This window comes from Chaetodon auriga, chromosome 19 (genome assembly GCF_051107435.1).
Source record: "Chaetodon auriga isolate fChaAug3 chromosome 19, fChaAug3.hap1, whole genome shotgun sequence".
Taxonomy (NCBI): domain Eukaryota; kingdom Metazoa; phylum Chordata; class Actinopteri; order Chaetodontiformes; family Chaetodontidae; genus Chaetodon; species Chaetodon auriga.
The window spans coordinates 19,958,801-19,986,688 of NC_135092.1; the positions used below are offsets into that span (position 1 = coordinate 19,958,801).

At 43.8% G+C, this 27,888-nt stretch overlaps 3 protein-coding genes across 6 annotated transcripts in view; 2 read left to right on the forward strand and 1 right to left on the reverse strand.

Annotated features, from left to right (window-relative positions):
• Positions 1 to 539: 539 nt before the first annotated feature.
• On the reverse strand, positions 540 to 7,359 carry sgtb (small glutamine rich tetratricopeptide repeat co-chaperone beta). Of its 2 annotated transcripts, none has more exons than XM_076758305.1 (12): positions 7,220 to 7,359; positions 4,789 to 4,901; positions 4,333 to 4,436; positions 3,972 to 4,047; positions 3,495 to 3,594; positions 3,232 to 3,336; positions 3,002 to 3,140; positions 2,827 to 2,889; positions 2,347 to 2,384; positions 2,166 to 2,249; positions 1,494 to 1,614; positions 540 to 1,410 (listed from the first exon to the last, which is right to left on the reverse strand). In XM_076758305.1, exons 2-11 carry the CDS (start codon positions 4,886 to 4,888, stop codon positions 1,503 to 1,505), a joined length of 921 nt encoding a protein of 306 aa, XP_076614420.1. In that variant the 5' UTR covers positions 4,889 to 4,901; positions 7,220 to 7,359; the 3' UTR covers positions 540 to 1,410; positions 1,494 to 1,502. The 2 variants fall into 2 exon arrangements, with proteins under 2 accessions (XP_076614420.1, XP_076614421.1); XM_076758306.1 differs by having other exon boundaries at positions 540 to 1,388; positions 7,220 to 7,307.
• nln (neurolysin (metallopeptidase M3 family)) lies at positions 7,319 to 15,832 on the forward strand. The gene is made up of 13 exons (XM_076758302.1): positions 7,319 to 7,496; positions 9,331 to 9,581; positions 10,237 to 10,385; positions 10,880 to 10,984; positions 11,126 to 11,228; positions 11,324 to 11,484; positions 12,653 to 12,788; positions 13,198 to 13,564; positions 13,845 to 14,046; positions 14,127 to 14,313; positions 14,412 to 14,540; positions 14,680 to 14,816; positions 14,904 to 15,832. The coding sequence occupies exons 1-13, from the start codon at positions 7,456 to 7,458 to the stop codon at positions 15,054 to 15,056; spliced, it is 2,121 nt and encodes a 706-aa protein (XP_076614417.1). The 5' UTR covers positions 7,319 to 7,455; the 3' UTR covers positions 15,057 to 15,832.
• A 246-nt stretch (positions 15,833 to 16,078) lies between these two features.
• Positions 16,079 to 27,888, forward strand: part of erbin (erbb2 interacting protein) — a 47,492-nt gene continuing 35,682 nt past the window's right edge. For 2 of the 3 annotated variants that reach the window (XM_076757746.1, XM_076757748.1), the window contains exons 1-2: positions 16,079 to 16,730; positions 25,692 to 25,766. The gene's annotated coding sequence lies outside the window, so the exon portion shown is untranslated. The remainder of the gene's footprint in view (positions 16,731 to 25,691; positions 25,767 to 27,888) is intronic. The other variant, XM_076757747.1, reaches the window with a different exon arrangement.

Below are 27,888 nucleotides of genomic sequence, written 5' to 3' on the forward strand. Positions count from 1 at the left end.
TTGTACTACTACTACTACTACATGTTGAAGATTCTTCAACAGCAAGTATTTAACTGGAAATGTATTTAACCTGGACTGCGGCTCGGGTTAGAGGTCAGGTTTAGGGTTAGGGGTTAGGTAGTTACAGCCTCTGTTATGTGGTGATGACAGTTTGACTATTGTGGCGTTTAGCAGATGAAAATAAGCTAATCATGATGGGCACCAGCTTCTGTATTGTGGTGCAGTTTCTCATTCAGCATTTCTTCCCTCTGAAGTGTCTTCCTGCGGTTTTCTTCCCATGCTCTGCTCCACTCCAGCAGCCGCTTTTAGAAACCGAACCCTTCATGATTTTAACGAAGCCAGACGGTCGCTCAGCTCCCATGAACGTTTACAAGCATCCATAAAACCCACCAGTGCTCTTTTCTCTCTTTCTGCTGTCTGAAAACATCGGCGGCGTTCGCTCGATGACCCCCCCGACTCGCACATCTGTTCTGTAAAAGTGTGGGCCTTATGGGAAATGGTGTTCGTTGACGGCTATCACAAAGGCAAACACACAAGTGTTAGTGTGAGTAGTTGCTCCAGTTCAAGACATTTATTCACGTTTTAGACAAAACATTGTGCTGCCCTAGCATACCTATTTGTTTCCATAAAGCATCTGATCTCAAATACCAGATTTAAGAGCATGCAAAATGAACAATCTGAATACTCTGTTACTAGTTGATGAACAATTAAGTGGGCTTAAAGGGGGGACGTTTGTCTTTGCTAAAGTGCAATAACAACATGATGCAGGCTGCAAACACTGCTATACCATTAAACGGCCGTCTTAATCAAAAGTTAAGTACTCAATGAAAAGCAGTGACGTGAGTCCGACGTGTTCAAGGACTGAATGGTCATCCAATAAACAAGTAGAGCGTTTTCTGTCTACAAAAATAATATGAAACAGTATGCAGTATAAACAAGGTAATCCTGATGTTACTGAATGAGAAAAAGCGGAAATGTTCCCTGCAATGCTGTAAAAGTACATTCCTCCCTCACCCTCCATCCACCAGGACTAGACAGAAGGAGCCTTAACTCATAACATGACGAGGGCAGTATTTTCAGCACATACAAAACATGATCTCTGCAGAATGTAAAAGCTCTGAAGACAGAATTTACTCATGTTCTCTCAGGAGGCTGAATGAGTTCTTGGCTCTTTTTATGATTGGGTGTTTGCAGTATGTTTTGCCCTAGATGTGTGGGATGCTTCCTGTCGTGGTCCACTCTCCAGGCCTCCATCTCTCCACTCCAGAGCCTTTAGTCACAGTAAAGTGCCTTCAACCCCATCCTTGTCTCTTCATTCCAGCTATGCCGGGGATCTGACGTTAAGAAATGGGTGTAGAGATTGTAATCGCGCCATATGGTTGCCCTTCCTTGGGGAAAAAAAACGTGAGACTGAAATAAAAACAGTGCAAGTTATTGACACGGGTGGATTCAGGTGGCGTACACCATCAGCTGGGGTTCGGCTGTAAACGTACCTGAGTAGATCATGAGTGCTCCTCGGCGCTGCCGCTGAAGGAGCGGCTCCGGATGTGGTTCCTTAACTGCTCGATCAGCTCTGGGTTCTGCTGCTGGATCTGCTGCGCAAACTGTTGACCCCTGAGACGACACGTTTATTCATGTATTTAAGTGAGGGACAGACGCAAGGCATGCAGGGTAGAATGAAAGTCATATTTTTCCTTCACGCATCCCCCGCTGTTAAGAGAGGCTCCCCCACGAGTCAGTGACTGTATCTCTGTCTGTGGACGCTTACAGTAAAGCTACAAGGTGATGTTTGATCTGAAACAAAAAGGTTCTCGTGCAGAGCTTCCTGGGATGAAATATTAGCAAAAGAGAGAATGTCCCATCAGTTTAGATCGATCAATGCCACTCCCATGTCTGTGCGGTAAACACAAAGCTAATTAGCTTAGCATTAAGACTGGAAACGTCCAGCCTGCTTCTGTCCAAAGGAAACAAAATCAGCCTAAAAGCTCCTGTGAAGACATCAGGAAATGATTGTTCCAGCCTGATTTCTGTAGCTTCATCTTTACCACACAGACCTGAGAGAGCTATCAGTTTCACAAAATGCTGACTTTTTCCTTTAATACGTTTCACTCTCGACATGGGTGTTCAGACACGTGTGAACTGAATGATCAAACAGTCTCACTTACGCTTCAATCAAGCTGGAAATGTCTGACAGTCCGCCCACTCCTGCTGCAGGACCCCCGACGGCATTCGACATCATTCCTGACATGCTGAGCGCACAGTGGCACAGGGACAGAGAGTCAAAGCCTGTTTTAAAACTCCACTTTAAAGCAACCCTCAAAGCAAGCCATGAATTGTGACACTCACAGCTGTTGCACTTGTTGGTTCTGCATCACGCTCGCAGCCTGTGAACAGAACTCAAGCTGAAATGTGTCTCACAAATGTATTAAAAGAACAGTTTCCTCCCAGTCGCACTGGCAGCTTTGCTATTATGCAGTGTGGAGGGCCCCGAATGCACACGACCATTTGATTTAGATGTAGCTCGTCTTTGTTGGTGCAGTAAAACTCGTGGCATGCTTGTCGAAGCGTTCTTGGCCTGGCAGGCGTTCCCATGTGTCATTATTCAACAAGTCAGGATCCTCCAGGCCTGGACAGGGTCCTTTCCACTGGACAATAAACACGGCTGATTAACGGGCCAAATGTTTCTCATGGGACTGATTAAGGAAAATATCTGGTCTAACCTTGCCAGAGTCAAAAAAAGCATAAGACACCTGTCTCCAGGACGGGACTACTGACCCTCTGCAGCACCAGGCTTTTCATGTGCAGTGTGTACATTAGGACTCTCACCATGCTGATGAAGGCAGGGTTGTTGATTAAACTCGCCATGTCAAATCCCAATCCAGCTGCTATCTGTGGCACACATTCACAGACAGAGGTCAAAACAGTCATGGCGAGCTAACACCTGTGGGATATACATTATGCTGCATAAGAAAATGAAGGCTGACGGCCCGTTTTTACTCACTGGGCTGGTCGCTTCTTTCTGCTTCTGCTCTGCAATCTTCAGGTTGGATTTGTAGGTATCGTTCTCGGGGTCTAACACCAAAGCTTTTTTGAAGTAGGATATTGCCTCTGGATACTTGTTCATGGCTGTCAAAGCCAAACTGGAGCCAGAAATTGAAGAGAAAACCTGTTTTACAAGCGCCAAACATTCGTTTCTCACGACACAAGCAGCACGTCTTTGGTCCGACTCACCCCATCCTCCCATACGCTTTGCTGTAGGTAGGGTCAATCCCAATGGCTCTCTCGCAATCACCAGTTGCCTCTGTATAATTTCCCAGTTTACTGTGAGCTGCAGCCCTGCAAAGTGTCACAAACAGACCGCATCCTTATCTTTATCACATCACTGAACATTGAACCCTGCTCGTCTCCTGCCTGCCGTCGTATAAAAACCACAATCGAAGAAGAAGTACAAAACAATGTCAGCGTGGAATCATGTTGCCTGCTGCTGTGAATACCTATTGCAGTAGTACACAGCGTTCCTCAGGTCCAGATCAATGGCCTTTGTGTAGCACTCCACTGCACATCTGTAGTTCTCCTCCTTCATGTGATTGTTCCCTAAAAGTAATGTTCACACATAGAAAGACTGTGGTTACAACACTGGGCCAAACATGATGGGAAACTGTGTTTTACTGACGATGGTTTTCCCAATGCGGTAATCTCCTTTATGCAATCATGTGTTCACAAAGCAGTGAACCTCAATCTGTGAGACTGCGGCTGTAACCTTACAAATAAGTTAGAATATATGTAAGTTATTCCTCAACCAGCTCATGATAACAGACAGCGCACGAGCACTTCATGTGCGGTCAAAACATTTCATGAAAAAGCTCATTGAATTCATAGTTAGTTAATTCTAAGTTAGATACCAAAGGATGATGATCTGCTTCCAGGGATGCTCATGAAATCAGAGTTGACATGAAGAGCGTTAGCATTACCTTCATTCTTCAGCTGCTCTGCTCGTTCGATGTCCTCTGGAGACGGGGAGGTCTCTGGTATGGTTAGGTTGTCATTCTGATTGAATGCAAAATAGAGGAATCATTGGTGTCATTTACTAAACAAGATAACTTAATTACGGTGGAAAAGCACAGCGCATATCATTAAAGATGATTCTGTTCTATACAAGCGAGCCAGAAACCAGTGCCAGTGAGCCAGCGTGCACTGGAGTGCAGCCAGAGCAGTGTTAGCCAAAAACGTCCACTGAGAGAAAGGCTTATAGCGTTGACTGTGGAGGACGCAACACACGTTCATGTCCCTCCCCTGCCACAGCGCCGGTCCCACGTTCTGTGCAGCACCCACCTTGAGCAGGGAATTGAGGAATATCTCCGTCAGAGGCTGCGGCACGGCAAGATGGCAGTCGCTGGAGCTGATCTTAAAGGTGGTCTCCAAACACTGTATGGCGACTGTGGCCGCGGGGCGATGTTGATGAGAGACATTGCATTAGTGAGATAGCAGCTAAACAATTGGCCTCAGAGTTCACAGCATTAGAACGGTGAGTCAGAACTTGGCTGCACATTCAGAGTGAGGAATTTAAACTGTCCTGCTCATCGTCCGTATTGGATCGAACACGCCACCACGCAAACCACACATCACACTCTTGGATGATAAAACCCACTCCTGTTTATTCTCTACATCAGGACGGTGAACTGGGCTTCATGCACATTAGCTTCACTCTGAAATGGACAGGGCAAGAGCAGAGCGTCCTATATTTGTAAAGACTCCCCAAAATGTGAGAGCACGGCGTGGCTGACCTACCTTCGAGGCTCTCCTGCTCGTCAGAATTCAAAGCACTGCAATGTGTTTGATCTCGTAGGAACTGCACAATAGAGAACGCCAGACGCTTCTCCACGGCCATTTTTACAGGGAAACTGCTGGGAACAGGAAGTTATTGGGAGTGAAACAGAAAGGCACCCACACAGCAGTGACTATATTATTCATAGGGTGACACTTTGTGAAAAAAGCACATGCTAAGTAATACATGACTCATGCTGAATTAATGCAGTTTTTATGAATAGTTTTATGAGTGTTCGCTGCTTAAAAAATGATCAACAGTGCAAAAAATATGAGCTTTTGTGATTTGTTGACACTCATCAATTAATGACATATACATTGATTTGTGTGTCGCCGAATTAGCTGGAATCTAGTTGCACAGAGAAATGGGATTTCAGACCCATGCATCTGCAGAGCAGGACATATTCTCAGAGAGACAAGCAGCTGTGGCCAGATGCAAACATCTGCATGTTGCTGCACGACCCAACGGTCAACTGAATATCTTCTTAGAAATTCACAATCACATTCCTGACATCATCAGCCAGTTTTTCTTTCTACTTTCATCAAAACATGAACTGTGGACAAATGCTTAAACATGTCTGATCTGTAAACCTGTTTTTAATAATAATTACAACAGCAAACTATATTTGTACAAAACCTTTCAGACAAGAAATGTGGCTCAAAGTGCTGAACAACATATGCTTCATATAGAAACAGGGACAGAAAATTCATGGAAAATGAAACCCAATTCATAATAATAGTGAAAATAAGGACGAACATAGAATGAACATAAGATGGAAAATAAAACCGCTGAATAACAGTCACAACGTGAAGTTTAAAATAGAGCATACAGTCGCAAGTAAAATGCAGCATTTTAGAAGAAGTGCAGCAGTGCAGGAGTGAGAGGTGAAGCCCAGAAGTTTCAGGAAAGTCACAGCTGGTTAAAGGCCAAAGTGAAGAGTTTTTAGCTTTCGTCTGGTTTGAGTGCATCGCTCTTCTGAGCTGCTCTCCAGTTCCTTCACCAACAACATGATAATAGAATAAAAACTCAGACCGCTGGGTCGTGCAGCAACATGTAGGTGTTTGATAAAAACTGCAGATTTTTCTATGACATTGGACGCTGGTGTGCTTTCAAAGCATGGACCTGGTCTTTGTGACTGGAGTCCAGCTTTTGTTGCCATACGCTGTAAATGAATTCAGTGTGTGAAGTGAGTGAATTAACAATCGTTATGGGATTATCTAATAAGCGTTAACTGATCACATAAAGTCATAGTGACCTGATTTAATCATCATCGTTCGACTGTGTGGGCGCTCTAACAGAAGACTGTGTGTTCATGAAGGACTCATGAAGGAAGGTGATTGAGAAAATACATCTTCAGGGCCTTTAATTCACGCATTAATTATCGTTAGTTAAGCGTGTGTTTTGACCTCTTTGGCAATACTGAGCTATGATTCACCGACACTATTATCATTGATGTAATATGTGGTGAGATGAGGTTTTAAATGGTTTGGTAAATTTTGCCAAATCTCAATCATCCACGTGGACCGCAGGTCTGTAACATTTCCTGGGTAATTATCCAGGGATGGATTATCAACCACAAGAGTGGGCAACTGTCCTGCAGTTCCCTGCACGTCAACTGATTTCAGCTCACGCAGACCCTGTAGTTTTGCTTCATTTTGTGGACCGTGCTGTGGGCCGGACGGCAGATTCTGGCCCAGGCCCCTTTAAACAGGTTAATTCAGCCATGTTAGCGTCTATTATCTCCACTATCTGCCACACTAGAAAGGATGCTGTGGTGCATTTGGCTCTTGTTTCCAAGACAACTCATAGGAGGAAACACATCCAGCTTATAAACAGCTGGCTGTGACTGTGTGGTTTTTTTTTCTCCGTCTGACCAAAGCGTCCAGACATATTCGTGCTGGGATTTGGTTCCGTGGAGAAACTGGTTTGCAGACATTTGCAAACATTGCCTCATATTTCCATCACGTGCTGAGGCCATTCGTTGTTATGTTGGTTTAGGTCTGGCTGGCAGAGCCACTCCTCCATCCGTGTGTGTTGACACACGTAAATGCAGTGATGCAGAAGCTGTGATGTAATACCATAACGGGAGGTGTTTTTATCCGCTATACGACTATTTTATCTTTAAAGAGCAATGCATCCCAAAAAAATGCAACCGATGACATTGGTAGGTGTTTGCAGTTTCTAAAAAGCCTGTAAATAATAACCGTCCGGACAGCAGGGCTCGTGCAGCCTGTGTGATGCTGGCTGACACGATCCCAATCCGTCTGCTAGGCATTAAAACAGCGCGAGGAGAGGAAACACAGGTCGACCTCAGGTCCCCGCGAGCACCATGAAGCCAATTTATAAATAACATTGTGTGAAAGGATGCTATTCAGTGTCCCCCCGCCCACCTACCTGAGCTCTTATCCAGCTGTCTGCTGCTACCGCGTCATGAGGACTTGTGTCAGCTCGATCGCATCCTCCCCGGCGCATGCGCACTGAGAGCGGAAATAAAGACGCGTTCGCCACATGCGAGAGAGAGACGGGACCCGGAGCTGCTGCTGCCGCCGCTGCTGCTGGGACTGAGCTACAGTGTAAGAGGAGGGGAAAATGTGTGTTTTCTGCACGGAGAGACGCATGAAACCGCAGGCATGTGTGCGTTAAGAGTTGTGGTCTGCCGAACGCTTTGCAGGTATGCTTCAGAGTACACCGTTTAACAGCTGCCATGTTAAATCTGTTTATTTCACACCTGAGCGACAGATTAGTGGACAGCAACCAGCTACATACAACTAATTCGTAATTTGCTGTTTATTATAGTTACACCTGTTAACCATTGAAAAAGGCATTAAAATGATATCTGACGTTTCTCGCTGATGAGCACTTCGAATGTCACTGAGGTTCTTGGAAGTTTTGGCAGCCGCCACAATTATCCCACGCTTTTATCTGAACTTGTTTTGAAAGGCTACCCGCTGCCAGGCCGTGAAACCCAACACTGAGCGGACCCTGAGGAAAGGTCACCGCTTAGCATGGAAAAAATGTGGAGCACGTTTCAAGTGTGACTTTGAAGAATTTATTGCTTGTGTTAGTGCCACCTGTTAAGCTCTATCATTCAGTTTTAATGGGAGATGCAAAGGCGTGGGTTTGCTCATTGGCTGGGGCGCAACGACCCACCACATCCCCTGGTCCTGGACTTCTTTGGACTAACTTTAATGCTGATGCCTCCCCATAATTCCAAACTGTCATTCTTGATTAGGATCTCACCTGAAACCCTGAAGATGCACCTGTTTCCTTCTTTAGCCTGCTGCTGTGTTCCCTGCATACAATCTAATTCATTAATGGTGACCTTTTCATGGTTTTCTTCACTGAAACTCAAATCATATCTTAACACATCCTCCTGTTAGCAACCTGACTGCTAGCTTATAAAATGACAGAAGCCAGGGTTAGCTTGCGAGTTCATGCTAGCTAGCATGGTTAACTAACGTCAGTTGATGTTATTTTCCACACTGGAAAGGCTGGTGATGTTAGGTAGCGCGCAGGTTTTCATTTTAAACCAACCTGGCTACTGCCTAGTTACTTAGCTAATTATTTAGACTGAATTTTAAACCATATTTCGTCATATTCAGTCATTCTAAGTTTACATCTGTTAGCAACCACATTGCTAGCATACAGATGACAGAAGCCAGGGTTAGCTTACAAGTTAGCACTAGCTAACACAGTTGACTGACACCAGTTGACCTTATATTCCCCCCTGAAAAGGCTTGTGACATTGGGTAGGTAACATAGCTATTGGCTAGTTAGTTTACTACCTATTGCATTGACTGAAATTCAAACCATATTTTGATATATCCACCCATTTTAAGTTTACGCCTGTTAGCAACCTGAATGCTAGCCTACAAATGAAAGGAGCAAGGGTTAAGTTAACAAGTTAACAAGTTAACGGTAACTAACTCAGTTAACTGACATCAGTTGACATTATTTTCCACACTGACGTTCAGTGGTCAGTAGATTTTCATTTTAAAGCAATGTGGCTACTGGCTTGTTAGTTTACTACCTGTTACTTACACTCTACAAAGTACAAAATGGATAAAACTACATCATATGTGCTGTCCCATGAAGGTAATACAGGAAGGCGAGTGAGTTACCTGAAAGACTAAATTTTCACCCATGCTTGAGGTATGGACAGACCTTGACAAATTACCTTTACCAGCACACTGATCAGCTCTTGTGTCCTCCTGTCTGGCAGTTGATATTTCAAATATCAAATTTTGCGCATGATGTGAGAAGGCGACCCCCTCCCTATCAGCCAGTCAGATGCTAGCATAGCATGCCTAAATTGGTCCTCTTGGAGACGTAACCTCAGGAAGGGCACACTGGAAATATCTAATATGGCTTCACTCCAAAGATAATGTAAATGAGTACGTTAGGGAGGGTAGGCAGGGCATGCGCCTGCGTCCATATGCAGACATACACCCTTGGGGAAATGTACTTCTAAAGTTTTGAAGTTAAACTTGTTTGAATCTCGACAGGGTCTCCAAACCTGTCCTGAGGATGACCATCCAGAATGGATCCGTGATACCTGCCAGAGACTGCTCTCAGGCAGGAAATAAGAGAAACACCCTGAGATGGGACCTGTCACCAGCCGAGATCAGGACCACAACAGACTGCTTGATTAACAGAGTAAAGAAGGTGTATGATGACATCGGATCTCTAAAGATAGAGAACGTTACTGTCGAAAACACCCTGAAAGCTTTGGCTAATGTCAAGCTGGATTATGCCTGTAAGTCTTAAATGATGAGTCTTGTGATCTTCTACATTTTTCTTGTTGTCAGCAATTGCATGAAAAGACCAAAACCAACAATCAGTTGATTCTACTGACAAATATTGTCCATGTAGCCAAAAGGTCTATTCCACAGAGCTTCATTGATATCCAAAAACTATGAAAAACACATCAATGAGCCGCAGTGCTGCACTGGGTGACATGTCCTTTCATTACCATGAACATGGTCTTTGTAATTTTTACATCTAAACAGCTTCAGCAGGGACATCAGAAAGTGTGGTGTCTATAAGCTGCAATAATTTATTGATTAGTGGATTAATTGTCAGCTATTAAGTTAATCACCCACTGCTTTGATAATCAGTTAATCTTTGAGTAATTGTGTGGGGAAAGAAACCCTCAAAATTATCAGATTTTCAGCTTTTTAAATGTGAATATGTTCTGGTGCTTCACTCCTCTACAACCGTAAACTGGATGTCTTTGGGTTGTGGACAAGAGGGCTTTGAGAAACACTGGCGGACATTTTCACCATTTTCTGATATTTTATAGACTAAATAAACCATCAATTCATGGAGAAAATGGTCTTTATATTGCCTCAAACTACTTCATATGATTTCAAATGCACAAACCATAGTAACTGTTCACTCTGTTCCCTCAGCGTCACGTCATGTTCTCGACTTCCCCCAGTATGTTTCTCCGTCTAAAGAGGTGCGGACGGCGAGCACGGACGCAGACAAGAAGCTGTCTGAGTTTGACGTGGAGATCAGTATGAGGGAAGATGTGTTCAAGCGAATCACTGCCTTGCAGGTAGGCCTCACTTACCTGCACATTCACATGATTCAAAGTCATGACAGAGGGGAAGGTTGATATATACACCGTCCTTTAATCAGGCCTCAAGGCCACTAAGATAATAACGAGGTGTTGAAGTAATCTTAATGTAACACAAATAGATTTGAAGCTAATTAAATCTGATGTGTGATGATTTGATGCATTACCACTGCAGCTATGCCAGGGATCATTTATTTTCACATTTCCTGTCAGCCAGAGGGCAACAAATGATATACAAGGAGTAAAGTGTTTTATATTAAGACCAAGGATACTGTACCCTCATTCCTCACCACAGGCTCTTATTTAGCTCAGGAAAGACATTTAATCTGATCTAACTAGTGGTAGCCAGTGGCATATCTTATTCCACACAGGTCTGGCCGGCTGACACGCAGCATAAATCGTCGAATAAATTTAGCCTTAATTCTGCCTGTATGAAGAAGTGTGTTTGGTTTTTTGTGATCATTTTTGGACAGAAAAAGCTCCAAGACGACCTCTCACCTGAAGAAAAGCGATTCTTAGACAGACTCGTTACATTAGGCAAGAGGAAAGGATTGCACCTGTCTAAAGATGTACAAGAGGTAATGCAATATGTGATCTGACCATTAAAGCTCAGTGTTAATAGAATTGTATTAAAGGACAAGTCGATCGTTGTTCCATAAAAATTCCATTTTTAATTGTCGCATCCTGGAAATCACACTCTGCTCCTTTCCTCTCCCAAGGAAATAAAAAGAACCTCCAAGCTTATAAGTGAACTCTCCATAGAGTTTAACAAGAATCTGAATGAGGACAGCACGTTCCTCGTTTTCTCTGAGCATGAATTGGGTGAGCTTATATGCGTAAAACTCATCATGATGGACTGTCTGGCATCATGAGTATGCATTGAGTGCTTTCGTTCACGCTGTCGTCTCCATGTTAAGGCGGGCTAGCTGATAGCTACCTCAATGGACTGGACAAGACAGCAGATGGCCGGTTTAAAGTGACACTTGAATATCCTCATTACTATCCCCTGATGAAGAGGTGTTACAATCCCGAGACCAGGAGGAAGATGGAAGCAGCTTTTCACAGCAGGTGTAAAGAGGTAACTGGAGGCTGATAATGAATCTGTGCATCCTTCACTTGTCCATGTGCACCCGCAGCCCTAAAGTTGTAATCCTTAAGATTTTCATGATTTCAAACCCTTGTTTTCATGTTATTTATGGCCGGCTTGTTCTCAGCAGCAGCCACTCGATGTATTTACATTCAGTAATTGGAACTTATCTCTATATGCAGACCGCTCATCCTACGCTGGAGTCAAATGACCCACCTGCGCACAAGAGTATGAGTTGAAATGATGCATGCGTGTAATCCAGCATTACTGCTTGAAATTTTATCACATTGATATTAAGCGACGCTGTTTACTGTCCCCTCTCCTAACAGCTGAATCAGAGCTGTATTAAATTACCGCCAGTGCAAACCAAACGTTTCCTGCTGCCGCTGCTTCACATTAAAAGCGTTCAGCCTGTGAAGCACGAGGTGGAACAGGAAGGAGCATCCTCAGTCAGCTCTTCCAGAGGAGCAGGCGGAAGGTTGCGCACGTCTAATTCCTTTCCTGTTCCCAGATGTTATGTAGAAAGTTATACATGCAGTGTGTCCTCACGGCACGATGGAGAAAAACATTCTGACGGACTTCTTGATTAAAACAACATGAGTTTGTTTGGCTGCGCTGTAACTGAAATCTTAAGGTTTATAACTTTACTGAACGAAATTAGATTTGTTTTGTCAGATGTTTCTGTTGTGTACATGAGCTGATCAGCAGTGGTGGAATGTAACTAACTCAAGTGCTGTACTTAAGTACAAATTTGAGGTACTTATGCAACTTTATACTTCCAATAAACTCTTTAAAAAGCCTCTTGGATCAGCTGAAAATGCATCGTCACAAAGCTGAAAATAGGCTGTTTTTCTGAGCTCGTCAATCTTTTTAGAGATGCGTGGTTCTCACAGGACAGCCAAACATATGATGATCTTATAGAATATGATGCATTGCTGCAGATTAAACCAGCCAACAGTATATAAAGTAGTTCAAATGGGCTCAACCTTTAATCTGCAAACATCACATAGGAGAGAAAAACACTGACAGGCAACATTTTACTGCGCCATGAGTACTTTACAGTGTGGTATTGCTATTTTTACTGAAGTAAAGGATCTGAATGCTCCTTCCACCGCTGCTGATCTGCGTCTCTTATTTTACAGCCTTTCTTTTTTTCCAGGTAAACACAGCGATCCTGGAAGAGTTGATACAACTGAGGGCAAAGGTCGCAGACTTACTTGGTTACAGTAGCCACGCGAACTATGTGCTGGAGATTAACATGGCCAAGAATGCGAGCAATGTGTCTGAGTTTTTAGGTATGACCCTTTCGACATGTCACCCCACAGACACACACGCACACTCACAAGCGTTCTGCGTGATTTAAGATGAAGACTTCTGCCATCTGAGAACGGCTTGGCATTAGAAAAATAAACTTCATGGGACAGATGGATGGGATGGACGGGGGAGTAGATACAGACTGGACTAGAAGAGAGGAATGCCACGCCTGTTGCGTGTAATGCAGTACATGTTCCACTGCATGCCTGTGGCACACATGCACATATGTCAAAGCGGAAAGGGGCTGAAGGAGTGTCAGTGCCTTGTTATTACAGTAGAAATTATATATAGTGTAACTGCTGTATAGAAAGGACATAATTGATGATAGAGAATGTATAGACTTTAATAGAAGTCATGATTATGTGATTGGAGTACTTTCCCACTTCGCAGATACATTCCATGAAACACTGAAGCCAGTTGGAGTCAAGGAGAGGAAATACATTCTCGCACTGAAGAAGCGGGAGTGCTTGATGAAGGGCTACCAGTTTGATGGACAGATCAACGCCTGGGACTTACCGTACTACATGAATCAAGTGGAGGAGTGCAAGTTCGCCGTGAACAAGGACAAACTGATCGAGTACTTCCCGCTTGACGTGGTGACAGAAGGACTGCTCGGTATCTACCAGGAGCTGCTGGGCCTCACGTTCACGAAGGTGGAACACGCTCACGTGTGGCACGAAAACGTCAAGCTTTACTCGGCCCAGGACGCTGAGACAGGAGAGGAGATTGGTCAGTTCTACCTGGACTTACATCCGAGGTAGAGAACATGTAATTACTGTGTATGTGATTGTACGTAATTTCTGCCACTAGGGGTCCCTCAGTCAAAATAATGGTAAAAGATATAGTTTGATAATGTCATGATGGAGCGTGGGATCATGGGAGTTGTTGTTTTCTTATTAACTAATTGTTTGAGCTCTGATTGGTTCATCCTGAATAACACAAGATTGAAGCTAGCAGTGACTTGAGCTTGCTTGCCGTGTCGTCCATGTTAACGTTCAGTCTTGCTGTGTGACGTTTTCATCCCTCTCTTCCACCAGGGAAGGAAAGTACGGCCACGCAGCCTGCTTCGGGCTCCAGCCCGGCTGCAGAGGCCCTGATGGAAAGCGCAGGCTTCCAGTGGCAGCCATGGTGGCGAACTTTACCAAGCCCAGAAAAGGTTGGCCCTCTCTCCTCCAGCACCATGAAGTGGAGACTTACTTTCACGAGTTTGGTCATGTTATGCACGAGCTGTGCTCTCAGGTAGGCATTTCGTTATGTTTGCATCCTGCCGTTAATTTATTACAGCAACAGAGTTTGAGCTTTCACTGTGTTTGTGTCAGACCACTTTTTCAGAATTCAGTGGGACCCTGGTGGAGACGGACTTTGTGGAGGTGCCTTCGCAGATGCTTGAGAACTGGGTTTGGGAGAAGGAGCCTCTGAGAAGAATGTCTCGCCACTACAGGGACGGCACCCCGATCCCAGACAACCTGCTCGACAAACTGATCGCATCCAGAGTCGCCAACACTGGTCGGACACTTCAGTTTTCACAAAGTGGCAGAACTCTGACATGTTTATGCAGAAATCACGAGTGTCTGTGGATGCGTTGACTTGTTTGTCCTCTTCAGGACTGATGAACCTGCGTCAGGTCGTCCTCAGCAAAGTGGATCAGACGCTACACAGCAGCCCTCGTGCAGATACAACTGAGGTGTTCGCAAAGCACTGCCGGGACATCCTGGGTGTTCCTGCTACGCCAGGTCAGCTGTAGCATTAGCAGCATTTGTATTATAAGGCAGATGGTGGCTACAGAGCATAAAGATTTTTATCAGTGATGAGAATCTGATTTCCTGTATGAAATGCCACTTTGATGTCTTGACAAAGCTCTGATCTCTGCAGGTACCAATATGACAGCCAGTTTCAGCCACTTAGCTGGAGGTTATGATGGTCAGTACTATGGCTATCTGTGGAGCGAAGTCTACTCCATGGACATTTTCTTCAATCGATTTAAAAAGGAAGGCATCATGAATCCAAAGGTGGGTCTGATTATGACTATATATCAGCTATGTATCATCTCGCTTTTTGGAAAATGTCTTTATTTGTGCTTGTGTGCCTTGACACAGGTTGGGAAAGAGTACAGAGCGGTGATCCTGGAAGCAGGCGGCGCGGTGGACGGGATGGACATGCTGAAGACCTTCCTCGGACGCGCCCCGCGTCAGGATGCCTTCTTTCAGTGCAAAGGACTGATTAGATCACAGGAAACGGAAACGCTGTAATCTGATTTGGCCATTTTGTCAAAGCAGTGAATATTTTTAAGTGTCTAGATGCCATCTGTAAGTGTGTTATTACTGAGTTTTTCTACTTGATGATTTCTACCTGTTGGTTGTTAAAATGTACAGTAGATCATGGTGATATGTGTTATTAATAACATTAATGATCCAGCACATTATGCACAGCCCCGAAGAAGCAGAAGCTAAATGGAACTGAGCCATATTTATTCAATTATTTACACCTGCCCTTTTCCTGCTGTGACATGTCAAAATCTCTTCCGTGGAAAAGACCGAGTTGGTGTGTGCACTGTGACAATCACCGATCTTTTTGAGGCAGCCAATACATCAAATTTCCATTATATTTAAAAATTGAAATATATATATTTACATATATAGACATGTAGTGATCGGACACTCTACGGAAAGATTTGAAAATGCTAAAAGCACAAAGTCTTACAGAGGTCAAAACTGCTCATGTTCAACTAAAACAGCCCACAAACCCTATTGTGAATGCCTGAGACATATCTCCAAAATTCCCCCTTAAAAGGCCTTCGGCTAATGCGATGAAATATCTCCAGATCTCTCCTCTCACGAACAGGATTAGGAAAATGTGTTTTGTGGAGGAAGGGGTTTTGCATATTTTGGGAACTTATTAAAATTCCCCTGCAAGGAAAAAAGTTATGTGTACACCAGGGGGCGCCACAAGTTAGCAAATACTGGTGTGTGCGTTAAACATAGGGAGGAAAGATTGTTCTTGTTGGAATAAAACTGCCTGAGCTGAGAATTCCTGTTTTCTTTATTTAAATAAAGTCCCCGTTCATGTTGTATTTTGGCATGAGTGGACACACTGGTGTAAAAAGTGCCAGCACCTTTATGTTTTATATGTCTTTTACCTGGTATATAAGCTTATTATTATGTAGTCTGTGTGAATATATTTCCTAGATTTAATCAGAGAGGAAAAATTGTCAAGCAGATGGATTGAGGGAAATACTGACGTTCAGTGTAAGTGCGGGTGAGACAGTGAAGGCATCACCACGGGGACTCCGGAGCTGGGAAGGCGACTTCTGGTGGACAGCCCACTCCTACATGTAGGCACAGAGGTCGCACAGAAGAAACCCACCGCTTCATGTTGTTCTTTAACAGCCTCCGTGTAGCTTCACCCGACTCTGTCAGAGCTGCACGATTAAACAAGAGGAGATTATGAGTGAAAACACCTGGGTGCGGCACAGAAAGGTTTCGCTCTGCCGGAGGTCGTACGCATTTTTGCCTTTTGTATTTCCTTGCTGAATGTCGTGGACATTTTGGATTTTTTAATGCTCTGTGTCATTAAGTCTTACCAATTAAGGACCGTTTTTCGTGTGTTTTCGCCCTCGGCTCATTTGTTTTGAGTAACATTGGGAAGGTGAACACTTTTAAGTGTGAAAACGAACGGGGACGACAACGTTAAACAAGTTGCGGACGGCTCGCTGAGGAGAATGTGCGCACTGGGCCAGCTTCGAGTTGCTCTTTAAGTGGGCAACGTTAGCTAGCTGCTAACACTAGCAAGCCCCCTATTGAACTGCCCTCAAGAAAACCCGTGAAGCTAGCTCATGCCAACTTCTCGAAATATTTTTTGGATAGTGTCCCCCTTCTCATAACCTGGACACCATTACACGAGACGCTGACTCGACAGTAATTGAGGTAAGTCTCTTTGTTTGCGCAAGTTAGTGCTTGTGTCTGTGGGGCCCCGGACAGCATGCTAACACCACAGCTAGCTACAGCGTAGTGCCGTTGGGGTCCCATTCTGATGCTGTCCGACTCGAGTTTTACGTTAATTCACTCAATTTTAGCACAGTATGAGAGTCTGCTGTGAGCGATACCAGTTAAAAAATGACCGTGTGTGCTTTCCTGATGTAAAACTGTGGTGGGTTTGGACGGTAGCGAGGTTTAAGCAGCTGTCTGTAACGTTATTTTCGGTAGGTTTCACATCAGCAGCTGTACATGGCTGCCTGTCTGGAGCGTTGCTGGTCTGCGTCTTATCTATCCGGAGTCATCAGTATATCAAGTATAACGCAGTCGTAGTATATTTTAAAGTGCCAGTCATTAACCTGGGCGTATTTTTTTACTGCTATCCACCGTATCAGTCAGTCATTAACGTAACAGCTGCAGCGGAACAGCAGTCCCATCTTTTGTTGCGGGGCACCTCCAGCGCCTCGACGGACGACGGATTTCCGAGCTGCACACTCAACACATCGGCGTTTTCATTTTCTCACCGCTTCACTAATCAGATTACCATCCTCACTTAGCTCCAATGTAATTTAATCCCGTTAAGATTTCAGATAGATGGCGGGGCTAATCTCCAGGTTTGATTTTTAGGATTGTTTTTTTTTTTGAGCCCATTCCCGTCGACCTGTTTTTCTCCGTTATCACCTCTGTGTGAAATGCTGTCAGGGGCAGCAGCGCAGAGGAAAGCTCAGGTGAAAACAACAGCGAGGTTTTTAAGATACCTGAAGTACATCCGTGAATGCTTTGAGAACATGTGTGTGAGATATCTTACAAATATTGCTGGCATCCTTGAGTAGATAGATATCCTAAAAGCCTGCTTGTTGAAACGCAGAGACGCCTGCTGCCTTCAATGACTGCCATTGTCATGTAGTAAAACAGCATCTGATAAGCCTTCAAAGGGCATCCTTGTTGCCAGAGAATGTAAATAAAGACAATGACATATCAGCTGCCACTTGTCATTGTTGTAGGCCCATTATCTAAGAGCTGGTGCCCAGCTGTTTGCAGAAATCATCCAGTTAATCATAATAATATTGACTCATGGTGTGCATAATCTAACATTTCAGTGTCTCCTGAGTTTGGTGTCACTTCCTCAAACTGTGTAATACGTCGTGTGATTCCTCTGCCTTCCTCTCCACATTGAAATTTTTTGGCCATTCATCTAATCAGAAGCAAGTGTAGTTATGCAACGCTGAGCTTTAATATATGCTGGCCTAAATCTCAGAAACATGCACCAAGTCTTACCGCAGTGGTGTGTTTTCATTGAGGTGTTGAAAGCCTTTGGCGAGCATTTAATTTTCCTTGTTCCTGGTATGATCATTTACAGCAGACCTTATCTGGAGAGGAAGATAAGCTTCACTTAAAGGCCCTTTACGGCACTGGTCTTTTCTCACACTAATGCCACAGTAGTGCTGTTGTAGATACACGAATATAACAGCTAGTTGAGCCTCGAAAGAAAGCAAAGACTCGACAATGGCGTTCAACAAAAGCAGCATTTTTCCTTATCTTCATTACAGAGGCTGCATGATGCTTAAGCCAAAGCCTGTAATGCTTCCATTGTACATTTTTTTCCTTATCTCCGTATCATGCTTTGGGTTGGACAAATAAAACTCTTGATGGATTAGGCCGAGGTCACCCGGGTTAAAACCTGTTTTATTTGTTTATTTTACCTTGAAACAGCCCCAGACTGTTTTGTTCAGCAGCTCTAAACTCCGTCTGGTTTTCCTTGATGGCAGTACCTTTTAAAAGGCCAATGAAACGTTATCTTTGCTTCCTTCAGGTGATGTAATTCCCATTGAAAGGGGACACAGCGAGATCCTGAAGTGGGAACCAATGGGATATCAGTTAAGGAGGGAACGGCTGTTTGATTTCATAAGAGGGTCAGAAGCGTTGGATTTCTTAAAAAACATAGTATTAGTTGGCTGCGGGTTCGCCTGACGACACTTTTTAAAGCTTCTTTTTTCACCTTTTGTAAATGTTCTTGCTTGTGTAATCATATTCGTGCACGTTTCCTCTCCCAGCCTTAGCAAATGCGGCCCTGAAGTGATTCAGATGTCTCCTCCACTCTTGTGGTGAGAAGGAAAGAGAACTATGCCAGAGCAATGAGTGAGCAATGTGTAAACAATGGAGCTGTTGAGCATGTGTTCAGTGACAACATACTCATGTGACATTGCTGACAAGTTGCAGGTGATGGTGTTGACCAAACCTGTGAGAAAATGTTGTTAGGCAATGAGCCAGTAGCTGTTTTCCCAGTGTGGCGGTGCCACATTGGATGTCATGTATTGTAGCTGGCAGATGAGTTAGTCAGCCCAACGTTCGGTGCACTTAAATGGATTTGCCTTATGGTAGATTTTACATGTTTTTTGTTATTGTTGTTGTGAGACTAGCCTCTAAATTTTCCTGGGAAAAGCTCCTGGCAAGCTCCTGGGGCTTGAAGCCACGTGAAGGACAGAATAAAACCACGTGGCTGCCAGAACGTGATGCCACCATGCATATTTATTTTGGACCAATGCCAGGATGTCATTTTAAAACCTTTATGGGTAATAAGATGAGATGGGGAAATAACCCAATGTACTGCATATGAACATTATGTACAGACTATAAAAATATTATACTAATAATAATAGATGAATTGATAGTGAAAAAGATTCAAAATTGCAGCTCTGTATCTGATTCTTGTTCCTCTGTGCTGGCGACAGCCGCGCTGATTCGATTTTGATGGCCTGAGATCAAGGCCGCTGTGACCTCAACTGCTGAGTGTTTGATGGAGACATGAGGATAATAAAACATCACTAACAGTCAGTGTAAGATCTCCCGTTGCCAGTAACATTTAAGCGTCTATTCATCATTTAATACTGACATTCATTAATGTCTTTTGTTTTGTATTAACACGCCACCGCAAATAATTTCTCAGCATGTGGGAATCAGTGCGTCATTGGAGAGATTGAGGACATGTGTGCTCTACTGGGAGCGCTGTTGCAAACCAGTCCAATTGGACCGTGGTGACATTATCCTCAGATCATCTCCAGATTATGATCCGATGATATTAGCTGGAGGTCCGCGCAAGCAATTAATTTCAGTTACTCAAAGTTCTTCGCTTCAGCAGCTTCCGTGTTGTCATTTTAAACTCCCCAGAAGCATCTGTGGTGTAATGGTCCATGTGGAGGCTAAAGATAAGCCTGAGTGTCCTGAGCCGAGCTTTGTGACGCTGCTCATCCATACAGTCATGCGTTTTGCTTTAGAAGTTACAGAGGGGCAGAAAGCCCATCCCTTCCATATCTGCTGTGTGTCACATCTCCAGTTTGGCCACAGCAGAGAGGAGGTAAATATGGCGTTGACTTTTTCCTCCAGCTTCTGTTACAGCGCTCCACTCAGCACACAGTGTTTGAACTGGCACGTCGTCTTTGTTTAAGTTATTAGTGAAATGCGGTGTTTATGCATGTGCTCGGGCTGGTTTCGGTTTGAGTTTCTCTGTTTCCCTTGAGCCTCTCCAGGGATTTTCCTTGATCCCGCTGAATCCCTGCCGAGGGTATCGATAGGAGAGGTGTTTGGTAGCCGAGAAGGGCTCGTCCTGCTCCTTTAAGCAGGTGAAAGCACGCAGCAGAGGGCAAAACAATGCACGATTTGATGGCAGGCAGTGGCCGCGGTTTTGACATTGCATGTGTGGTCATGTGACGAAGCAAGGTCATGGGATTAGTCAGGCACCTGCGGATGAGCGTTTGTGGCCAAACCTTTGTCATCCCCTTGTAGAATAAAGAAGAACTGGGCGCGAGACAGCAGCATGCACCTATTTGTTTGTGTTCTTGTGAAGGTAGCTGTCACCAGGCACCACGCAGGTGTTATGGCTGTGCGTGTGCCTCCCTATGATTGAATGGGGTTAGTGGACCTTTGAGTGGCACACTCTTCATAAGGGTGGAACGTAACCTAAACTGCGCAGCTAACTTGATCTGGAGCAGGCTATATCCAGTCTAGGGATGTCCCGAGCTGATATTTATAATTCATAGCAGCGTTTCAGTCCCACTAACCCTACTCAAGCTGTATAAAAAGACCTGACGTGGCGCTCAAACCTAAATTTTTTTCTGCTCTTTAAGAGGCTGGTGTGACTGTCCTATAAGTGTCTGATCTTTGAGTGTCATTGATTTCTTTTGTATTTTATTAACACGCTTGTAACAGGTGATATTGATTTACAATCAGATGACGGTCTGCGGGTCCACAGCAGTGCTGCTTAACCACCGCTGTTTCTCATTATGACAAATCACTCAAAGATATAAGCCTGTGTTTATAGATTTTTTTTTTGGTCTGTTGCCCATTGGCTATTTAAGCTGGCTTAATAGATAGCAGGTGATGTACATTAGTAACTGTAGATATTAATATTGAATGAATAGCCCATTAAGTGCAGTGAAGGCCTTTCAAACAGCAGATGGATGGTCCATAACAAGTTTTGTGAGTCTGTATTTTGACTCCATGTTTGTGGGAAAATGTACATTTGCATAATGTTTGATATGCTCTTCTAATATACATCTGTGCATTCACTTTCTCCCTAATGATTTCCCTGCTTCTGTGACCCAGTTAGGAGCAAAAATCTGCCTCTGCCTCTGACAGTCTTGCTGTCTATCAGCAGATATGTTCATGAAGCCAAATCCTGCTTTAGTTTGGTGTCTACTGGCTGATTAAGACACCACATAGGAGCAAGCTGTGAGCAGCTCTGAAGTCCCAACACGTGGGAAAAACAAGACATTTATGTGAACGTACTTATGTAATGGAAGAATTTTGAAAGAGTTCAAATTGCCAAAGAGGAAAGAAAAGTTCTACGTAGAAGTTAACACTGCAAGAAACGGTCTGTTGCAATATCAGCTACAGATAAGCTTCATATCTCTGCAATAAGCTGCCGTCATACTGTATAGCATAACTGATTTTATGTGCTGTAGGCTGGGCAATGCATTGTCTGCAGGCTGTCCACAAATGATAAGCTGTCTGAACCCGGCTCTGTGTGGGGTTGGATAACAGTACCCCAGCGCCATGCCAATACATCAGCATGTATTGTATATAACTTATAAACGAGACATGCAAAATTCATGCTGAAGGAAAGTGCAATATCCTGGGTGTGTGCGGTCGTCCTCTGCCAAGTATCCCCAGCATAAGGAAAGTGTCAAAAACCGGGCTTTTTGCAAGGCGGCGTGCTTACAGAGTGTTAGAAACACTTGGCCACAGCTACAGTATAATATCAAACTTAAGATATTTTACTGCTCTAGCTTATTTTCTAGCTATGGAATTGGGCTTTGGAGAGTTCAAATATATGATATTATTGCCAAGTTAGTGTATATTTACTGTTCGAAAACGAAAAGAAGTTTTTGATAAGGTTTGGCACAGTACTTTGGCTCAGCTTGTTCATTCATATTCATGTTCATTCATATTCACCGCAGAAGAACATGCAGCCAAGAAATCAACTTATAAATATTTTGTGCTGTGGTGTATTAGTCTGAATCCCGTATGTGGCGTGTGCTGGACTGTTTGTCCATGTTTCATAGCTGGATTGAGAAGGCCAGGGTTAACAAAACAGTTGATAACCGGTTTCGTGAGGCAGGTCGCCCAGGATTCATATCCTGGTAGTTTGGAGTGATGAGCAGACGCAGCATCCCTCTGATCAGACTCTGACCCTGTTCAGACCCTCTGCCCTTCACTCATATCAGGCTACCTTTGAACTGATTCCATGCTTACATCCAGGTGAAGTGGACTGCAGCTCGAACCTGGTTTCAGTGCACCTCATGCATGTATTAAGTGACTGCTTGTGATCACATACTTTCCCCTGCTCTGTATTGAAATTACCATATTCATGACCTCCATTTCCACAGAGACAAAGCAATGGGCATCCGTTCTTGGCCCCACTTTGTCTTGTTTATAGTCCATGTACAGGCATCCATGATGTTATTGCTGCTCAAGGAGATTGTGGTTTGTTGTTGCTGCTTGTGTGACACAATCAATGACAGCACTGCCACAAAAATGACATTTACATCTGCTTACACACGCTACGACATTAAATAAATGGCCCTCCAGCGCGGTCTGTGATGTATTTGACCGCATATGTGGATGCACGCTCCGGCTACGTCCAATTGCTGCCTGAGTCATTGCATCCACAGCGTGTTTTTGGTGGAATAACACTTGTTTTTAGAGCTTTTAATTTGTAAAAGGCGCTCTCAAACACGCGTTTTCATGCAAAAAATAAACAGCTCGCCGCCAGCTAAGGATGGCAGTATAATTCAAATATAAAAGCTGGTTTGTGTGCACAGGAAAAGTGGTGGGTTTAAAGAAACTCCATGACTGGCTTTCGTTGGCAGCAGTGTGCTGCGATTTAAACAGGCTGAACAGGCACAGGCTGGTCAGCACCTTGTTCACTGACCCTAATACACCACCGCCTGCCGGTGATGTCATGTGACAGATTGCAGTTTTAGTACCGCTCTGTGTTTACAACTGTTTACCGCCGGTGCTAAAGAACTTACAAGTCCGCTCCCACCTTGATTCGCGAGCGTCTTCGTTCAGCGCTGATGTCATTAAAATGAACACACCTTGTAACTGTGAGTGCGCTCGTCCTCGTGTTTGCTCACGGCGTTGTGTTTGACAGCAGTCTGAGAACGAGCCAAATTCGATTTTAGTTGACAGTGTGCTGCAGAGTGTGTTAGCAGAGCAAAGGAACAGACCGGACAGGAGAAGGAACAGAGAAACTGGAATTACTAATACTCAATTAGCCCTCTAATGAAAATTAATCACATTATTACCATAGCAAAGAAGACAAACAAGCAGCTCTATTGCTTGACCCCATCGCTGTAATTGACTGCATAAAGAACTGCCTTTTTTTACAGAGTTTGACAAGAAAAGCCAGCTACATTTGTTTTATTATACCGTTGGGTAATAATTTTATGTCTAATCTCTCTGCTTTCCACATCATACTTAAGCTTTATGAGGAAGTTTTTAAGGTGCCTTTTGGAGTTTTGGGTAGAATAGCATGAGGTTTGTTTAAATAAAAACCCCTAAAACTAACGTCTGGTCACTATCTGTTTGCCAGACATGCCGTTGTGAGCATGCTGGTTATTATTTGTACCATAAAACTTCAAATTAAATTTAGATTTAAGCTGAGCGAGATGCTGGATGCTCGCTGTCAGACTGCATTAATCTATACACAGAATGAAAGCGTGACATGGTCTTTAAATAATGTTTCATCCATAAACACACAGTTTCCTGATGCAGAAGCCCCTCAATCTCACTGTGCATGGGACAAAGTACTTCCTCATTGATAGAACTTATGTAAAGAAGGCGATTTCCTTCGCCGTCTACTTTTGCTTTCACCGTGTGGCTGCAGTGGCGACGGGGCCGCCTGAGCTGCAAGAGGAGGCTGTTGGTGTAGCTGCTGTCCCCCAGCACCACCCCCAGTTTAAAAATTGACGCTTCCATTGCTTTATTCCAGCGTGTGACGGAGGGAACTTTTGTTTGGCGAGATTCAGCATCCCAAATAGATGAGACGAGGATAAAGGCGCCCAAGAGGAAGTGGAGCAGAAACTAATGAGTGTCAGTGCGATCCAATGTGTTAGCAGCTGATTGGGAGATGCTATGAATAAGTCAAAATTTCTCTTTCTCTCGCTGTCTGTCTCCTCCCCTCATTTCTTGCCTCCCCCCCCCCCCGCTCTCCCTCTCTCCTGCTCTGTAGCTCCATTGTGCTCGACGAGGATAGTGGAGGGATGATCCTATCTTTTAGCTGGCTCAGTTTGTCTCAGATCAGCTGGCAAGGCTAATGCTTTTCCAGACATGCACAGACAATATACTCTTGTGTTGTGCTGTGACCTGAGGAGCAAGATTACGTCAAATTTCAGGGCTGAGTCTTGTTCAGGTTCTTGTTTTTTACGGGAGCTGGATTACCTTTATAAACAGACAGATTTAAGCAAAACTAGAACATTTTGTCTGTAGCATGATCTATACCACTCGTGTTTCTTGTGTGTCCTCATGCAGTGTAACTTGGCACATCGGAGGAGCCGGTTATTTCAGTACATATTCATTATATTAATAATTTCCATCTCCATTCAGCAGCCCTCTGTAGTTACTGAAGCATTTGCTGACGAGTCGAATTTCTCATCGAACATGGCGAACGTTAGCTTCCACCGTCGCAAAGCCAACCCTTAACAAGCATAACGTAACATGATGAGAGGCAGAGAGGCTCCTTGATAATTAACATGTACCATGGAACATGTGAACAAAGATCTCACAGGAGCTTAATCTAATCCCATTATTTGCTTTGGATTTTGGCAGTTTTCCATCACCACTCGCGAGGGATTAGGTAAATGATCGATTAAACAATACTGTATGTATTGAGAGGCTGGCGGTGTAACAGTACACGGAATTCACGGTTCAGTATGTACCTTGACTTTGGGCTCACAGTTTGGTATGTTTTTAGGACAGCAGGGGAAGGTAGAAATGTAGAAAATAACATTTTTGTCAAATACTCTATATCACAGAGAAACGTGTTTCACAACATGTTTCACGCACTCACTTTGACCTCTGTTTTTGGTCTCTACCGGCTCCTGAAGGAAATACACAGCTGCTAAAAGCTCCCCTGCAAACATTCAGCAAGGCCTCATCAGCCATAATTCTGACTGTAGCGCTTAAGGCAGTCAAACAGTGGCATGTTGTCAATAAGAAAAATGCATGACTCAAATGGTAAAACACTGTTAAAACTGTGACCTGTTGCTGAGCAGCTCGTACTTGTTTACGCTCGGCAGATGTAACGGGCTAACTGAAACGCACGTGTGAAGGCACATTGCAGCAGGGCTCAGGCATCATATGCGTAATGCCTGGGTGCTAAAGTTGTCTTCTGTCTGTGTCCTTTCTCATTAGATAAGCAAATTGTTGCCGTTGGATCTGTCATCTGCCATCCACTGGGATCCAGGCGCTTCAGTCCTAAATGACAAGGTATGTGATGCAGCTTCCTGTTTTACCATGTATTCCTTTATTTATGGCCCCAGTAACTCTGCGCTGCAGGTTACACAGATATTGATGTTATTTTGAGACAGTCTGTTCTGTTTTCAGCCGTTTGGTGACGCATCAAGTACATCAGCTTAAGGCTGAATCTGTAGCTGAGTTTGTTTGTAGGATTTAGATTTTAAATGTCTGTGTCTTCGAGCAGATATGTCTGCATGAACAGTTTTGCTCGCATGTTTGACATGCGTCACGTATGTCAAACATGAGTCCAACTATAACAAGAAACAACAGGAAGTCCCCGCCCTGTTCTCCTGTTGGCAAAGATACACGATACACCTGCCAAACTAGCTCTGCATGCAGCCAGCATCCTATTTTGTCTTAAAAAGGTAAAAAGAAAATCTATTATAACGTCGCAGTTATCTCATTGACAGTAGAATGCTGCCATGAGATGGTGATTTTACACAAAATGACTGCACGATCCACACTTCTTTGTTGACACTGATAAACATATAGAATCATTTTTTAGCTGAATGCTGCGTAGACACCGCCATCATTAGATCTGAAGCCTTTAAGGCATATATTAGGGGGCGAATGCGAAGCTACACAAGTTAAAAAATTTACGAGCTTTGACATATAATGGCGAAAATATAAGAGAAGATAATAAAACTTGAAAGAAAACTATTTCTCAAAGATTCCCCTGAGCTACAACATGAACTACCATCCTCTCATGAAGCCTTAGGATCCCTGAATACAATCAAAGTTGTCATTTTATGATCAAGGAGGCGAAGCCGGAAAGTTCCTTGCATGGTGCATTAAGACCCTTCAAAGTGAAATGTACGTATGAAATTTACAGTACCAAAGGGGATATTAGGCTGGATCCTAGAGAAATAAATGATACCTTTGTTAAGACAGTGTGTATATATTACAAAGAATAAAAAAATAGCTGCCTCTTAGATGTAAAAATATTGCAGGACCAGTACACAGTTCACAGCAGGATACACTCTTTCAACATTTGTCCATCATGGCTCCTGAAACACCCGCAGCAGCAAAGATGGTCATGTTTTATGTGCAGGCTGTCTGAAGGCCTGCATTCTGGATGAAAAGGACAAAGCTTTCAAAAGGTCCCTTCAGGGTGCTGATTGTTGTTCTGTCATGTCTGCACAACAGCTCAAAAATAACAAAAACAAAGCCTCCAGAAAGCTCGTGCTCACATGTGAATGTGATGAGCAGGATGAGGATATAGACGCCTGGTGAAGACCTGTCTTTTCCACGTTTGTGGTCACTGTCAGTCACATACGTAGTCAAAGCTAAGCTGTTAGCACAGTATGTCATTGTGTTTGGATAACTGGATTATTTAATTTTTCCAATCTGGCCCATGTGTTCAAAACATTGATTACACATTTCTAGACGTCTAGACGGTCCCCTTAAACCATAAAGTCAGTTTGTCTTGAGGACGCTGTGGACGCACGTCTTGTGACCCGAATAGTGCGGAGGACAAGCGGATGACAGGACGCTTTGTTCTCAGCTTTCTGCTGACGGGGAACAGGTTTGTCTTTCAGAGCTGGAGGATTTCTGAAGTGCGACATTTCCACATTTACTCGTTTGACCACTTGGCTTTTCCCGTAACTCACAGCCGCTCTGTTTGCATAACTTTCACTCTGCTGCGGGATTTGCATCAGTCCGCACTTGATACCTGGATCCAAACCAACCATCATACTACTCTCTAATTTCCACAATACACTGTTGTCCATAGTATGGATGCTTTTTTCTCCCTGCAGTATGCACACTGAGTCACAGCTGTCAGTTTAAGGACTGATAGCATTCATCCACACGTTAGCAGTGGCTATTTGCTGCCTTTTTAATACGTGACACCAGTTTCTTTTATTGTATATGTATATGTTTTAAGAGGAGCCACAGTTTCATCTTTCAAGGCCTCTTTGAAAGAGTGCAGGACTGTTTAGCGTTGTCACTTCTGCTGCATTCAAGATTTTTTTTTTTGAACTTGAGATGACTTCAGTTCCCTCTTTTCATTCATAGAAATAAATGTATTTTAAGAATACGCCAGAGATTTTGAAAGACGAGGGGAAATTCTCGTGTGAGCTCTGCTGTTGCT